At 37.1% G+C, this 17143-nt stretch overlaps 1 protein-coding gene across 3 annotated transcripts in view; it reads left to right on the top strand.

Annotated features, from left to right (window-relative positions):
• Positions 1–585: 585 nt before the first annotated feature.
• NEDD4 (NEDD4 E3 ubiquitin protein ligase) overlaps positions 586–17143 on the top strand; it is a 42088-nt gene continuing 25530 nt past the window's right edge. Inside the window, exons 1-4 of one of the 3 annotated variants that reach the window (XM_018069782.2) lie at positions 586–655; positions 2268–2346; positions 3499–3537; positions 3984–4037. Coding sequence is in view for 2 of the 3 variants with exons in the window: in XM_018069780.2 (XP_017925269.1) it covers positions 7562–9073 (1512 nt within the window). In the remaining variant the exon portion in view is untranslated. Of the gene's footprint in view, positions 656–2267; positions 2347–3498; positions 3538–3983; positions 4038–7126; positions 9074–17143 lie in introns of those variants that run through there. The other 2 variants (XM_018069780.2, XM_018069779.2) reach the window with 2 other exon arrangements.

The following is a 17143-nucleotide window of genomic DNA, read 5'->3' as shown; positions in this document are numbered from 1 at the left end:
TTGCCAGCTGAGAAACATGGGAGCTGCTCATTGTTCCCAAGTGATCGCGTTCCTGGTGGCACCTGGAGCAGTGGAAGTTGCTGGGCTCTCTGGCTTTGGCAACAGCAGCTTGTCCTTACCAATGCCCTGGGTGTGCCCTGCAGTGTGTGAATTCTGCAGCCAGTGCAGGGCTCCCTGGGGAAAGGAATGGCTGCCACTGCTGGAGCAATTGGGAGTTTGGGAAAGAAGGCTGGCAGGAACAGCTGTTTGCTAGGTCAGCTGTCCTGTGGGATTTTAACTCAAAACAAAAACCCACTCCTATAGAGTGCCAAGAAGCTAAATTATTTAAAAAACCCAAAACCCTACTGTATTGACATTTTTTTGAATTCTGTGTCTACTATCAGGTGTGGATATGATGGTGATCAGACTAAATTTGCTACTGATAAAGCTGTTTCTATCAGACAAAGTAACTGCATTACTTAGTCTATAGTTTTCAGTGCAAATTCAAAATTATACCAATAATTGCTTTTAGCTTTATAAATTAAAAATAGATCTGAAAAATAAATCTGAATGCAACTTGAATATGTTACTTTGTGTTTAAGGAGAACGCACGAATCGTCAGAGTGAAGGTTATAGCTGGCATTGGCCTGGCCAAGAAGGATCTCTTAGGAGCCAGGTAAGAAAATCTTGTTAATGTATTAAGGGACAGCTGCTTCTTTCTTTTCTTTCTACTGCTTTTTAGTTCTTAGTAAATCCTGCTGTGCCTCTTAAAAAAAAATCAGAACTGTTTTAACTGGTAACTTTATAAAATTATTGGAGATTATATAAACATGAAGATACCAATTTTCTTGTCCAAGAGTCGTTTGGACAGATCTTATGCTTTGGCAAAACAAAGTGTGGGAATGTTTCATTCTCTGCATGGTAAAACAGTTTTGCCATGGAGGATGGATCCATGTATGTATTTTACTTCATGTGGACTACAGCTAAAATAACAGGAGTTTATAGTCAAAATTTTCTCAGCTGTGTTTTAAAGACTTGGAATGAGCACAACACTAAACACTGGCAGCAACAGGACTATTTCAACTCAATTTGTGTGCAGAGGAACAGCATCCACCAATTCTAGAGATGAGGTAGACTCAGGACTGACTGCAGGTTCTGGATATGCACTGATTAAAAAGTTAATCCATGTAAGAAAAGAAATAAAGTGGGTTAACATTTAGCAAAGGAAAGATCAGGCTTCTGAACTGGAAGCTGAAATGCTTGATCTTTTAGAGTTGGCAAGTGGGAAAATGCAGTTTGTACTAAAGCCACTTTTGCTTCTGGCCCCTGTACAGAGGGTCTGGAGAAGTACTGATGGGTTTAGTGCTAGTTCTGTCCCTGCTTTGGCCTATGTGCAGGAATGTTGTTATTTTAGCACTTACAAAATTACTACGTGTGACATCAGTTTAGCATTAGAAAAAAGTCTCTTCTGATATTCATATTTTCCTCAAAGCCAGACAGTCTCTCTCCAATTTTTTTTGTTCATGTGCAATTTCTCTTTTTTTTTTTTCTTTTTTTTTTTTTACTTCAAACAAAAATAGGTCAGGTCTTCTCATCATAACTTCAATCTGTGAAAACCATACAGCTCTTTTGCTGTATGGCAGACAGTTTGGTCACCTTTTGTTACTAGTCTGTTTGAGCAATTATGCCTTAACTCTGTTTATGAAAAGTAGATATTCATATAATCTATTGGTTTTTTTGTACCACAGGAAGGGAAAAGGCAGTACGACATTTAAGCAATCATATTAGGACATCTTCAGTAACAGAAAAGCTCTGTGAAACTGATAGAACATTTAGTAAAAATATTACATGTTCAAGGAAGTACCTCAAATTCCAGGTGTTCTAAAGTGTTAAAAACAAGATATTTAATACTTCAAGCTTTTTCAATCACAACTGATTTTTTTCATGCATGTCTTGTTGAAATGCGAAAAAATTTATTAAATCTGTTCTCCTGAAATAACTGTGAAAGAGGACAGAGAATCAAATTGTAGTGATATATAGAATATGAAATGGCATAGCTGGTATAGTTATAAGCAGTAACAGTGTTTAGATTAGTTTTATCTCTAAAACTGTTTGGGAAATAATTGTAATTACAAATGCATATGGTGTTCATAAAGTAATTGTAGCTTCATAGCTACAGTTTCATAGCTTCTATTAATTTAAGCCTTTTAAAACTTGACTGCTAATAATGCTGACCTAAAAGGACATACAGCACCATGCTTATCTTTTTTCTTTCCCCCCCTTCCCAGTGACCCATATGTGAAGGTGACAGCCTATGAACCAGGGAATGGAGTCCTTACCAGTGTTCAGACAAAAACAATCAGAAAGGTTAGTTATTTTTGTGGGTGTGGTGGGTTTGGGGTTTGTGATATTGTGTTGTTGTTTTTTTTTTTAAATCACTCTCTAAAGGAGAAGTTAACACTACAGGAGATATGAGAATTAATATGTCATTCGAGGGAATGGACATAGGGAAAGAAATGTTCCATGACCTACTCTGTTTCTCTGTTCATGGCATTGTTGTGGTATTTTCTCTTTAATAAATTTGTTGAAAGGTAGAGGAAAAACTAAGGAATATAACGTGAGTAGTGATTCAAAGCTACATGGTTAATGGAAATACTGGATTGTTCTGATTTTCCGAGATTTTAATGATATAAAAATCTCTTTTTCTTGCTGTACAACTTTTATCTTTTTTTTATGTTAAAAGCACAAACACAGTTTGTTTTATTTACGTATCAAATTGCACCATTCACCTGAATCATGATAGTACTTGTTTTCTGCTGGAAAAAGGTCAGTCTTAGTACTACTAATTTATCTTAGATTAACTAAAAATGAAAATCTGTATACATGAGGGGGAAAGCACTCTTCCAAATTGTTGCTTTAGTATAGTGTCTGTGATTTATGTAATGAGATCACTCATGCATTTTTCCCTTCATGTTGACAATGGTTACATTAAACTCTCATCATAGCTAAACTAGCTCTAGTATTTTTAAAAATAATCACAATTGAAAGATGTGTTTAGTTGAGCAGATTCTGATGTTTTTGACCTGCCTGTGCCTGGTCTGTCTAGATTATATTGGGTAGAGATTTGGCATTTGCTAAGAGTTCATAATCTGAGGATTAACGTATGTTTGCATGTAAGTAGTGTGGGTATTGGACTGAGAAGAAGGCAGTGATTATTACTGAAGGGACATACCATAAATTAACTTTTTTTCGACTGTCTCATGCGCCTTCTGTGCATCCATGGCATAGGAAAAATCTGAGAATACTTGCATAAAGTGGCTCCATTCTGCACTGTATTAAACAGCACAAGACTCCTCTGACTTTTACCTGCAATATCAAAGTTAAAGCTTTTGTATTTTCTTCTAAACTGGATTGTTACATGGGATAAAATGTGTAAAATATCAAAACAGGCAGCAATATGGAATTGTCAGTGAAACTAATGCTCTCTTCCTTTTTTCTTTTTTCTTCCTTCCTGCATAGTCCATAAATCCAAAGTGGAATGAAGAACTCTTATTTAGAGTAAGTGATTTTGTTTACAGACTTTTTACCTGTTGGATATTATAATAATACATTGAGAAAAAACTACTAACTACTCTCCCTACTTCAGAACACCTTCCCTAATTCAGAAATAAGTCTGTAATTAATGTTCTAAAAGGCTCACAAACTACTTTTCTTAGGAATAAAGTTGTTAACTCTTGCACTAATAAAAATGTTACATTTTCAGTCCTAATGTTGTGTTCTTCCTGAACATGGAATGTTGAAAGAGTTTGGGATAACACCAGTCATGGTTTATTGGTTCTGATATAGAAATGTGTTGCCCAGTAAAATGGCAGCAAGGTGTAGATTTGCTGTTTAATATTGGTCTTAGGTGTTTCTTTCCTCCTGCATAAACACGGAGATTTTACTGAAGAAAAATGCTGGAATTCAGTGTATATATTGACTGTTACTGTACTTCTGTTTCCTAGGTTAATCCTCAGAAACACAGACTCCTTTTTGAAGTATTTGATGAAAACCGTTTGGTAGGTCTTTTCATGTTAATATTGCCATGTATTAAAGACTTGAATGAAAGTAAGTTCACCAGGCTTTGACATGGATAAAAAACGCACACCAAACAGCCTTTATAGTGAAACCTAATGCTGAAGGCAGACCTGGTTCATTGACTTATCTGATGTTACCACACTTTGTGCAGTTCTGAAGCAGTTACATTATTACTCTAAACTTCTAATGTGTTTTAATTCATGAGAGCATCATTCTTTTATAGTTATGGTGTGTTGTAGTTCACTTGGCATGGCCAAATTCGTTGGTGATATTGAAAGCTCCGCTTTAGATGTTTATTTTTTCCCCACAAACAAAACAGTATTGGTAATGTAGGTATCTCTGCATGGTGTGAGAAGCTTCTTCAGTGTGTGAGGAGTAGCACAAGAGAAAACATGTCTGTATTTTCTTTGGAATACTCAAGAAGTGGATTGTAATCCTGTGAATAGGTGTCTCTGAATGGCAGGATGTTGGTGAGGCAGGAATAGCTTGGGCATTTATCTCAGCAAAATCCAAATTCCTCCTCTGAGCAAGCTCTCATTTTCTCTGTGAAGGTGTCTACTTACCTGTCCTTCTATCTGTGTGTTTTATTGCTAATGACTAAACTTGTAGCAGTACAATCATGACACTTGTATCCATTTCACAGGCATTGCTTCTCACTGGAATATATTCCTTTTCCTTCTGCAGTAGTTTGAAACTTATAGGAGGGATTGAGTGCTCTTGCACTCCTAACACAGTTTCGTTCTGAATAACTGTTATAAAGGGTCTCTTTGTGCTTTGTGCTTGAGTAGTGTGTTGGCCATGAAAAACATTATTTTTTTCCCTAAAGCTTTCTGCATATGTTCAGTAATCCATTGTATCTTTTGTGGAGGTGCTGCTCTGCTAAAATTGGGAAGAGTGAAAATGTATGTAAACATAAGTACAAACTGTCTAGAATTATTAGATTCAAGAAAGAGGAGGCTTGTTTCTCGTTCATAGGCATTACACAGTCCCCGAACTCTTTTGCTTCTTAGCTGGTGGTATTACCTGTCCCACATATTTCAAATATGGTGTCTCTTTGGTTTATTTAAAAGCAATGTTAAAAGGAATCACCAGCATTTGTGGCTTACACAGATGATTAAATATGATTTGTCAGGATGCTCAGATTTTCATCTCGACGTTATGGGGTGCAGTGTGTCCCTCAGGAGGTCCAAGTGCTTTGTCCTTTGGGACACCTCTCTGGAACGTTACTACCACTGCCTGGAAGCCACAAGGCATGATTAGAAAGCCAGATTCCTCATTTTTTTTGGAAGAAGGGCACTATTTACTTTGTGGTTTCCACCAGGAGAACTCCTTTGCATTCTTCCTCTAATCTGGAGTAGATAAGCTGTTTGACTGTTTTCCTTATGGGAGAAGAAGCAACTAAACATTTTTTTGGCATCAGCTAGGAAATGGTGCTTTGTTTCCCATGTATGATTGTATTTAGAGGTCAAAGCATCATGACCTCATCAGTCACTGTATAATTCTACAGTAAAATGCCCTCACATATCTTAGGGTGGCTTCTTGCTGTTTTTTGTGGTTTTTTTTTGTTTGTTTGTTTAAATATATTGCTTGAGGTAAAAATGTAACTTTTTGAAACTGATCAAAAGAATCTTTTATGGATTTTTCCTTTCCTCTTCTCTCCCCATCCCAGTCCGCCACCAAACTATATTAGAAGTAGTCCTGTTGGTTAAGCATAATGAAATAAATGAAGTGTTGTATTTGTTGGCTTTTTATGAATAAGCCAGTATTCATTTATTACTGCATTCTAATAATGGAATTCAGGTAACGGAGGTTAAGTAAGCCCTGGGGTATAATTAGAAAACAAATTTGTTGCTTGCAAACAAGGTACTGTGAATTTGATTCTTGGCTCTTTCTTGAGAAGGAGGTATAAATGTTAATTTTACTGCCTTCTAGCTTAAAATACAGTAAAGGTTAAATAAATATGAAGCAGAAAAAACTCCAAGTAGTATGACCTATAAAAGTATAAATGGCCTACTGTTCTCTTCTGTTTGTACTTTTTCAGCAGCACTAAGTAATTTCATGTCAGTGCAGTCATGTTCAGTGCTGCATCATATGTGGCTTATGGATTCAAAAGTACATTCATAGCCAAATGTTTGTGTTTTTTAAAATAAAACCCACAACAAAAAATCCCACTCAACAATAAGATTCGAGATTTGTCTTTTTTCAAAAGTCCCACTAGGTGCCAGCAAAGGACCTTTTCAGTTATGTGAGCCAGTGAAACATTTTGTAGGAATTCTCAATCCCATTACTTCTGTGAGAGTTGACAGTACATATTAACTTCTTGACATGCTGATCGTTTTATTTAAAAAATAAAAATTAAAAAATACTAATTAGCTATGAATGTTTGAGACAGTTTGTGTATAATTATACAGAATAACTTTCTTCTGTAATAGTGTTTGGTAATGCTATTTATCTCTGTGCATACTTAGCTCAGTGTTCTAAAGTTTGTGTAGCTGGTCATATATCTGCAAACCATACTGAACTCTAATGAATGTCTCCTTATTGTGGGCTTCCAGCAAACAGGATGAGGTAGTTCACTTTGTAGGAGTAACTGGGTTTTTTCTGCCTTTAACAGCTGTAGTTTGAAAAGGTCAAAATAGAAAGAGAAGGTTAACATGGTTGGCTGAAAATAAATGCCAAATTATTAACCAAAATAACTTTTTGTTGCTCCAGTTCAGTTGCACCTCATTGAAAATTATGAGTTAATAGACAGGAGAGGGTTCTGCTATGTGCAAATCTGTAGAAAGTGCGATTGCTTAGCAGCATGTGGATTGTGAGATAATGCCAGATTCCTTTCGAGTTTTATTTAAAGAGTGCAGAAAAACTTTTTCTTAAGGGGAGGAGGAGGAGGCTTATTTTGCTGGTTTATGCATAATTCAGACTTCAGCAGTTTGCTAGCATGGTTACTATTTGGAAATTCAATCCTGGACTTGATACTCAATTATATGGGACTTCATTCCTACCAACTTCCTGTAATTCTAAACCTATGGGTAAAAATATTAGTAGTCATACGCTGCTAGGAAAGTACGGACACATTGACTCAGCTCATGCAGCCGCAGCAGGCGTTGCTGTTTTAAACTTGGAAGTTCTGGAAGCTTATTATTTGTGTTCCTTTATGCAAATTACAGAAGGTATAGTTGAAAGAAGGTCGGTGGTGTTTGTCAGTGTGTCCCAGCTGGGGTCGTTGGAACGTAAGTGCTTTTTAAATGAGTGCTCTCTGACTGCCAGCAATCAACGACAGTCCAGAAACTGCAGTTCAAGGAATGGCTGACATTTCAAGAGGTACTTTTTTTTTTTTTTTTTTTTAAATGCTAGTATCTTGTAGAAATTAGGACAAAGACTGCAACTTTTATGGGCTTTTACTGTTGGGATGTACTAGTTCTGGGTTCCGTGCAGCTGGCTGTAGCCTTTCTGCTGAAGGATCTTTGTGGTTTTCGTTTGCTAACATGCGTGGAAATAAGAACAAATGGCACGGCGGTTAAGATTGCATTTTGCTACCCAAAGAAGCAACACAGATCCATTATCAGAAACCTCTGAAGATGTTTTGGACAGTAATAGTTGTATATACTTCAAAAAATCGCAGAATTCTGCACCTAATGTTACCCAAGTGAAGCTGACTCCCAGGCGAGTTGCTTATGCACCTGTAGTGCAACAAGTCATTAATCAGGAGAAAAAACCAACTGTTTCTTCATTGCAAATAAAAAAGAGCAGTTCACTGCACATTTCCCTGCAGTCTAGAAAGCACAGTGGATGTTCTCAGTTTGGTGATGCCTTAGCTGCTGGAGAAGACACTCCATTCATTGGAATTGATAATGAAGGGAATTGTGCTCGGATCGTGGTCGATCACCGATCTAATGACAGCCTCCTGAGCAGTGCTGCTCTGGGCAAAGGCAGCCTCAGCAGTATTGCAGCAAGTGACAGCGGATCCTTCAGCAGTGCTGGCAGTGACTATGGATCATGTGCAAGTACCACAAGTGATGGAGGTTCCTATAGTAACAGTGTCATCAGTGACAGTGGCAGTGGCACCCTTTGGACAAGTGACAGCACGTTCTGTAGTGGTGTTGTACATGGTGATTCTTCATATAGAAGCACTGCAAACAAATGTAACCCCTACAGGAGTACCTCATCTCAGGAAACTCTGTGTAGAAGTAGCACTACTTTTGACCAAGATGCTTTGTCAGTGAGGAAGAAATCTAAAATTCCATTGCGGCGTTGTTCATCACTGGTTATTTTCCCCAGGAGTCCTTCCAGCACTCCTCCAGCTTCTCCAGTAAGCTCAGGTCAGCTACCACATAGAGGCATGTATCAAACATCTCATAGACTGATTATTTCTCCCAGTGAGCTGGCACAAAAAGAAGATCCAGCCACTTCCAAGGGATTCCTTTCAACAGCAGTCAATGGACTTAAACTGTCTAAAACAGTTTGCTCTTCTGGCGAAGTCAGAGACATCCGACCACTTTATTTGAATCCGTCATTACAGGACAAAAGTCAAACTCTGAGTGGTTCTGAGCAGACAGCTTGTGAGGAGGTGTCTGATGGCTTCTCATGCACTTCAGTTCATCTCAATCAAAGGCCATTTGCATCGAGCAGTGAAATGGTTAATGGCTGTTGCAGTCCAGAGTTAAATCTGAACTCCGGTGCAAAATACCCTCATTTAAAACTGGAACGTAGCACATCTGCATGTCTGCCCTCAAAAATAGATTCAGACTATCAGATTAGTATAAATGAACTAGAAAGACCGAACGTTCAGATGAGCAAAGCTCACCATGTTTTGCAAAGAAGTGTTTCCTTGGAAGGATCACGTCAAAAAGTTTCTTGCTGCTTAACCAGCCTTAAATACAAGTGTCACAGTGCAAGGACGTCTCAGTTGCACATACAGTTCAAACCTGGGAATGAAGGAAAAACAACTGGTGTTAGGAAAAGATATGGAACCTCTAAGAAGGAAATGTCTAGCACTTCTTTGTGGAGGCCCCTTAAGGTGAGTGTTCTGGTTTATAGGAAACTGTGACACAATTTTACAGCTGAAATTTAGCTGGAAAATAATAAAAGTTGGCAATTGAGACTCAAATGCAATGATTTTAGAATTTCCTATCGGTGTCAAATTGTCACCATTATGAAGCTAATTTTCATATTATCTGTAAAAATTGGGGTTTAGATTTGTTTCTTAGAATATGATACATACAGTAGCATAGGTGATTAGGTCTTACAGTGAAATACCTGTATTTAATACATGATAAACAATAATTTCCTGTTTACTTGAACTCAAAGGGATTTCTTTTCTGGTTACCTAGATGTGGGAGTTACTGAAACTTGAAATTAAGTTTTGTAGGTTTAAACACATAACTTCTCAGTAAATGAATAGTAATTACTAAAGTTTGCATATAAAATGAGTGGATTACTGTAGTGTTTTAGATTTATTTCATATAGGCTTTACTTTACAGAACAGTTTGCTGTATGTAGAATTAAAGATAAGTAATATTTCAGCAGAGAAACTGTAAATACCATTTGTTTCTGTATACACCCTGAACCACAGGAATTTTCAGAGTTTCCTCTCTTTTTTTTTTTTTTCCCTCCTTCCAACCACTAGCCCAGCCTGAGCAGTACACTGTAACTTAATACCTCTCCCAACAACATTGCTGTTCAAATTGTAGTACTTGGGTCTAGAAGGCTTGTATTAAATACATATTTTTTTGTAATGAAATTCATATCCAGCTACATGACAGAAGTGTTTGCTCTTATTAACTCTTAAGGCAATTTATTTTGTTAGTAAAGCATAAGCCACATGAAAGGTGGATTTTAAGACTCGTTTAAATAACACTGTGAAGACTTAAATAATCTGAATATTATATTAGTTTTAATTATGAATGCTGATAAAAGTGCAGCAATTGATGGTTACTAAATGTATTTGATGATCTCATTCTCTATGATTTGGCACTACTACTACCATTTAGCTAACCTGCTTGTTTAAGCAAAAGGCTTTATGACAAAGATCTATAGTTATGACAGTCCTCTTCTAAACTAGTAAGACTATTTTTAAAGTATATTGTTGGAAAAAAATATTGAGTCATGCACTTCAAGTACATTTCTCATTAACTTGCACTGCCTCTATGTTTAATGGCAGTTGATATAAAAGATATTCTATATTTTAGTACTGGGTGAATTTTAATAAATTCTGTTCAGATAGAATTCAAGTTCAGGATTAGACACCTTAGCTGACATTTCCAGAAAATCTCCCAGGACACTGAGTTGATAATAGTTTGTTTTGGTTCCCAGGAGTGATGTTTGCAATGGATTGACACAAAATCTTAGACTTGTCTTTTTAAAACACTTGATAGCATGTGGCACTTTTACTGTGTTATTGTGGCAGCGTATTTTAAGCCTCCTGAATTCTTTAAGATTTCATCTTTTGACTAGAAGATGAGAGAGACAATTTTAAAAATAAAAAACAGGAAAAAAAAAAAGAGTCTGAATCCAAAATTGTTGTAGTTATCTTGTACTTCTCATGTATTTGTAAGTATTTAGATTTATGCCATGTCTACATACAAATAAAAAAGATCTCTGACCTCAGGAAACTGGGCACTAAAGGTTTTACGGCAGTAGAGTTGTTTGAGATTCTTTTATGCAACAACAGGTACAGGAGCCTTTCAGTCCTCAAATGGCCTTTTTCAGTTTTTTTAATATCCTATGAAATATGTTATAAAAAATGTAAAAGCTTCCCCCACCAAACTAAGCAAAAACCATAGTTGACCTTATAGCAGTTCAGCAATTCCCTGGAATAAAACAGAGAAATACCATTGTATTTCCTATTAGTCTTTGTGACCAACATAACAGATTCTATGGCAGTCATTTAATTGCATAGTGCAGTTAATTATCATGGTGTATTGTGACTCATTTAAAAATAAACAACTCCCAAAATATTTCCCTTGACTCCAGTTAGTCTGGCCTAGTATATTGATATGCTGAGTCTGGGTTCAAATTTAACAAGCTGATACTGGAGTAGCATTTAGTAATGTCAGCTATCTGTGCAGAGCAGGCATGAAATCAAATCAGTGCTGTGGTCAGGGCCTCCAGAGGCTGAAGCAGCCAAAAGGTCTATGCATTCTTTTCTTACGTGCCTTGCTACCAGCCTTCAGCCACCTCGGGTCACATTTCCTGCTTTCCATAATCAACAGCTTGTTAAAGGCTGACTTAAAAAAAAAATCATAACACCATTTCTATGACAACTGGCCTTGGATTATTTTTAATTAAGTTGAAAAATGGGGAATGGTGATGGCCCATGTACTGCTCCTGGTCTTCATTGGAAACTTGTTGAATAGGTTCTGCAGCAGAGAGTGGAATTTCATTTATGTGAAGCAGGAGGAAGAGGTAGTCCATGGTTGCAGCACTGAAGGTTGTCCTTGACTTTGTATTTCTGTTTTTAATGTGTTTTGTTGGTTTTTTTAAATGCATCTCTCTCTTGCTTAGGGTAGAAATAAATCTGCAACTAAAGCACTTTGACAATCCCAGGAGGGTAGGAGCGGGTAAGAGAACAGGTTACTTGTCATTGTACATCTGTAAATGTACCTCTGTGAGGTCCAGAGAAAGGCAGAAACAGTGACTACAGTTCCAGTTCTTGTAGACCGTAAACAACCTTCTAAAAAATAAAGCTGTGTTAATGTCTGCCACAAGTACAATATCATGCTGACATCTATGGTGACATCAGCTATTCCTTCCTCTACAGTATCACTCCTGATTGGATAATGTGAGTATTGTAAATGCATATGCAAATCTGTTTCAGCAGCTGTGTGGCTTTACAATAATTTCTTATACAATTAAGGGAATCAGTTTTGTTCTTGTCCTTCTGTTGACAAGTAATTTTACTCAAATTTTGTCTCTAGTTATTGAAATACACATTTTGAAGCAACAAAACTTTCAGAGGTGGTATAAAACAACCCAATGCTTTTCTACTGTCAGATCCACAGTAAGGAAACCCTTAGTTGGAACTCTTGAGCTTTTTTCACCAGATTCTGGAACTTTGCCTTTTATATTCATAAAAGGAAGTGCTATTTGAACCTTGCTGTACTAAATTTAAATTTAGTAAAACAGTAATTTGAGGGGGCTTTGTGCAAAGATTTCTCTCTTGACTGACTGACTTCCCAGCTGATGTGAACATGCTGAGGGGACCAGAAGCTGTGTCTGGAAGATTGTGACTCCCTTGATAAATGCTGCACCACAAGCTAGCACTGAGTAGCCTGAGGTTGTCTTCTCTCTTGCACCTTCTGAGAGCTTCCTTCCTAGCAAAACTCCTTCATGGAAAATAGTGATCTGAGCAGGGAGAAGTGCCAAGAGAAGGGAAGGACAGCTGTGGCTTATCTCCATCTTTGCATATTGAGCAAAGGGGCTGCATGTGTATCAGTGTCCCAAATCTGTGCGGGGAAGTGAGGTGGAAAAGGGGCTGGTAAAGCAAAAGATTATGGAGTCAATACAAGGCAAAGCCCAAACTGACACTGCTTTATGCTGCTGTGCTGTAATAACCTCACCATTTATAACTCTCATATTGTTCAGCGTTGCATATCTTAAAGGATCTTGTTACAGGACTGTGTCTCTGGCACATTGCTGTGTCATGCTCTGTCAGTTCACTCAGGGAGACTTGGGGTTGAAAAGAAGGTGGGATCTTCCTGAGGAATCGTGGTGACAACTATGTTAGACTTCAGTCACGTAAGAGTATATATGTTGTGTCTCAGACAAATTTTACAAGTTGCAATATCCATCAAAGCATTTAAGGGAAGACAGTGTTAATCACAATAATAAACAACTTATAGGTAGTTGTAGGTGCTTTCCTACTTTCATCCTTTCTGTAACAATCACCTGTAGTGCTTTAATAGTTTGTAGTAATTTCTTATATTTTTCATCTTGCTTAAATGCAGAGTTTCTGTTACACCTTCCTCTCTAGTTTTTTTCATGCTTTAGCTTTTGATCTTATTCAGGGAATAAAAAGATTGCACACAAAGGATGTGATAAATTCTACAACCTCATCTGTGAATGGTTGGATTAGCAAAGTAAGCAATCAAGTAATATTATTTGGTAATAGTTTCGTCCCTAAAATTTTTCATTGTCAGTTTTAGCAAGTTGTATTTAACAATAGTTAACCATAAGTAACTTTCAGAATATGATCATGCTCTAAGGAACAGTGTCTGGACTGCAGCAGATAATTGAATAAGCCAGCTTATCCAAGCTCTAGCACTTTGCAGTCCCCAGGAAACGCTGCATGTACATAATAAGGAGAAGTTTTGTTTGATTGTGCTCTGTACAAATTATGATGAGCCTCATTCTGTTTATAGTGTGCAGCTGAACTAAGCCTGGGTACGTTTCTCATGCCAGCAAATGGGGAAACTAAAACTGCAAAACCATGCAGAGCAAACCTCCTGAAACAGCTTATGTAAATATGTAATTATCCAGCCTTCAGGCTGATTCATGTCTTTTTAATCTACCACGAGAGAGTGGGAAGCATTGATGCTGTGGCTTCTTTAATGGAGCCACAGGCTATAGTTATTCTGTCTCTTAAGACTTAGTATAGATATAAGAATGTGTTCAAGTAAAACTTTTTCACAAGCCAGGCTAGAGACATTTTTCCTTTACTCCTGACTAGCCAAAGGACTTGCAGGCTTTCAGATATGAGACTATGATGGTTTTTCTTTGTATGGTACATTCTTTTTGCTTCCTGTGAGAAATTAGATCAACACTTTAGGTTAAACAAAACATTTCTTGGAAAATGTTATGGCGATGTAGAAATTGTAGTCTTTGTAGGCATTATAGCATAAAACAGAAGCCCTTAACAAAACTAATTGTACCTGCAGGCATTCTCCCAATAATTGTTGCAAAGCTCAGCTATAAAATGTTTGAAATACTAACTACAAGAAATAATCTTTTAATCTATTAGATTCTCTTACTGAAGGAAGATTGTAAGTGTTATGGCAATATTTCAAAATGACCAAAAGGAGAACTACAGGCTACTGCAACAGGCTGGTATGGAAGAAAGAGTACATGGAATAGATCTAGTAGGTAAATGACAGGGAGGAGACTGAGCACTACTTTTATAAAAGGAAATTTTGTCTTACAAATCAAACTAAGCAATGACATGTGAAGATAGGTGAGCTGATTAATGCAGGACACTTAACTTTTAAAATTATTTTACAAGAACCCTTAGCAGAAGTACTGAAAAACACTCATAAGTGCAGAAAAAGGCTTCCTCATTGGTGGCAACTAAACTATAAGAAACACAAGTGAGGATTAAATTGTCACCTCAAAAGTTGCACAAAATCTCATGCTAGTGAGTGACTAAACAGTAGGAAATTTGAAAATCACTGTTGAAAAATGCCAAGCATTACACACAGGAAAAACAGCTGATGATGCTTGTGTGGTGATGGTCTCTTAAACTGGTCAGGAAATAGTTTGTGTCGTGGGGAGAGACTCGCTGAAAATGTCAGCTCAGATCTTGTTGACAGTTGAAAGGCAAATAAAAGGTTAGGATTTATTAGTGAAGAAATAAACTAAGAAATTTAAAACCACCGTTATGGAATTGTACAAACCCACAGAGGTGCATGGCATGCATATTTCTGGTCATCCTTTTTCAGGAAGCATGTATAACAGAACTCAAAAAATACCAATAAGGGTCACAAGATTGGGATAAGTTTTATGTGAGGAGAGACACTAAGTAGATCAGGTGCTTTTCAGCTTTGAAAAAAAAATGGTGTAAAGGGAGTTTATAAAACTATAGTTCAGGGGAGGTGAATTTGAACAGAGATTTCACTCCACTCTTAAAAAACAAGTATGCTCTTAGGTGTTGCTCAGCTCACTGTCTCAAGATGTGTGTACCAAAAGAAGAAATGGATTTTAAGAAGAGCTTAGATAAGTTGAAGGTCTGTCAAAGAGTATTACATTCTCAGTATATATTTTAACATCAGGATCAAAAGGTCCATGACCACTTATTCATTAGAAACTGGGGGTTATTTCTGTTAAGTGTCTTCTGTTTCAAGTGAACTTTTTTCCTCACTCTCTGTGACAAACAGAACATGCCGATTTGGGAATGCAGCCAGCAAAATATTTGTAGCTCATTTCAGTGTTAGTTTATGGGTGTATAGTCATCTCTGTTTCAAGAGAATGCATAATTCTTTTTTTCTTGTCATGATAGTTTACAACAAATTGAAAAGTCTACAGATAGATGCAATTATTGTTTGAGACCTTGGGCTGCTTTCAGCTGTATCAACTGTAACATAAGCAAACAGAATTTAGAGAAGGACATCGGCAAGTTCCTGGCTGAAATTACATACAAACAGTCATTGAAGTTAGGGCATATTAAAATGCAAATGGCACATTCCAGCTACTCAGTAAGAGGAATGTGGATTCTTTTAGACCTAGATGATTTCCCTGGCAATCAGTGATTTTCTGAGATAAGGGAGAAGGCCCTGTTCAGTAGTGTGAAAGCACAAGGGCTTTTTGAAGGAAAAGGGTTTCCAGAATTTATTATGATTGTTACTTATTTTTTAATAGAGTTTCTACCTTAGGCAGTTATTGTACTAATCATTGTTTTTAGTAAGCTCAATTTGGGACACATATTTAGTTTATAAATGAGAAAACTAAAGTGGCTAACATTTGGCAGATTATAGGCCAGTAAAACCATGTCTAATGTGGGAAGTGTAATGTAAGTTTAGTAATGTCATTGAGCATGTCTGAAATAAATTGTAATACAGTTTTGTTGGAAAAGTAATTGTGGTTGGATGATTTGTGTTGTAGTTGCCTTGTGCCATTAGAGGTTGAGCTTCCAAGGTCAGTTCACGCAGACTGGTTTTGGACAGGTAGGATTTATAACTTGGGCATAGCAGAGCTTAAGACAAACCAAACCACTAAGTTCTGCTCTAGCCAGGTCATGTGTCTACATTTAGGCTTGGCAGCAGCAGGTTTAGGCTTGGAGCTGGGAGAGGTCAATAGGTAGGACTTGAGGCTCCTGTTCCAATCAGTGATGGCTGAGGACTATTGCAGAGTGTGGAAAACTGCAGCGTGGCTGGCAGTGGCCACGGCGTGTGTGATGCTGCAAGGGTACAGGGAAGTCCTGAGTTGGTGTTGATGTTGAATTTGGATCAACAGTAGACTTAAGAATGTTTTTAAAACCAGATGGACTAACTTTGGCCGACTGATTTGAGTTAGGGCTGGAAAGGAGCTTCCAAGCTCAACCTTTGTGCCTTTGGGTGGCAATGTACCGGATCGAACTAACGTCACAGGAATGAGACCATGATGCAGAGATGCTGCAATTGTCTGTCTGCCTTTTGGGGACAAGTAGTTTGTTGGATTTTTTAATTCTGTTTGTTCCCTCTTGCTCTGAAAAGCAAAACACTGACTGACTGTATCAAGTCCTTCAGCTGAGTGTATTAATTAGCCAGTGTGGTTTACCAGTTGTTTTTTCAGGGAAGCAAATTACACATGCAGTTTTAACATTCAATAGGGTTTTACATTTTTTTTTGAGTGTATTAAGCCTTACAGTGTTCAGTGGTGAAGGTAAAAGTGCACCTGGAATTGTTACTTACAAGAATTTGTTTCTCAAACTTTATTTGAAGTCTTAAGATTTGGTACAAAAACTTTCACAAGTAAATGCAACTACTGTGAAGATAACTGACTTGATGTCAGGAATGACTTGTTGAAATAGTACTTAATTAAATATTTGGTACTGTTTTCTGAATTTTTTGTGGTGAGTATTGGCAGATTTAACACAAGACAAGTCTGGGTTGACTCCTGACTTTTCATAAAATTTTATATTTCTGCTTTTTATATGGTAACTTATTTGGCACATCTGTACATAAACCAAAGGAACTCAAATTCCTGATGAATAAAACCAATGCATTATTAACTTTTGACATGTTCTTTGTTAATATGCTGAAGTATGCTTTGGTTATGTTAGACAACTTTTTGCCTTCCTGTGGCCTATGTGAAAATGAATTCTTGTATAAAAAAAAGCTGTCTTAAATTGCTTTGTTAATGAACTTTTATGCACAAGTTCTCAAAGTAGCACACATTG

This window comes from Manacus vitellinus, unplaced genomic scaffold (genome assembly GCF_001715985.3).
Source record: "Manacus vitellinus isolate BGI_N305 unplaced genomic scaffold, ASM171598v3 scaffold_16_pilon, whole genome shotgun sequence".
NCBI lineage: Eukaryota > Metazoa > Chordata > Aves > Passeriformes > Pipridae > Manacus > Manacus vitellinus.
The sequence above is the reverse complement of the archived record's forward strand: the minus strand, read 5'-3'. Positions and strand labels throughout refer to the sequence as shown.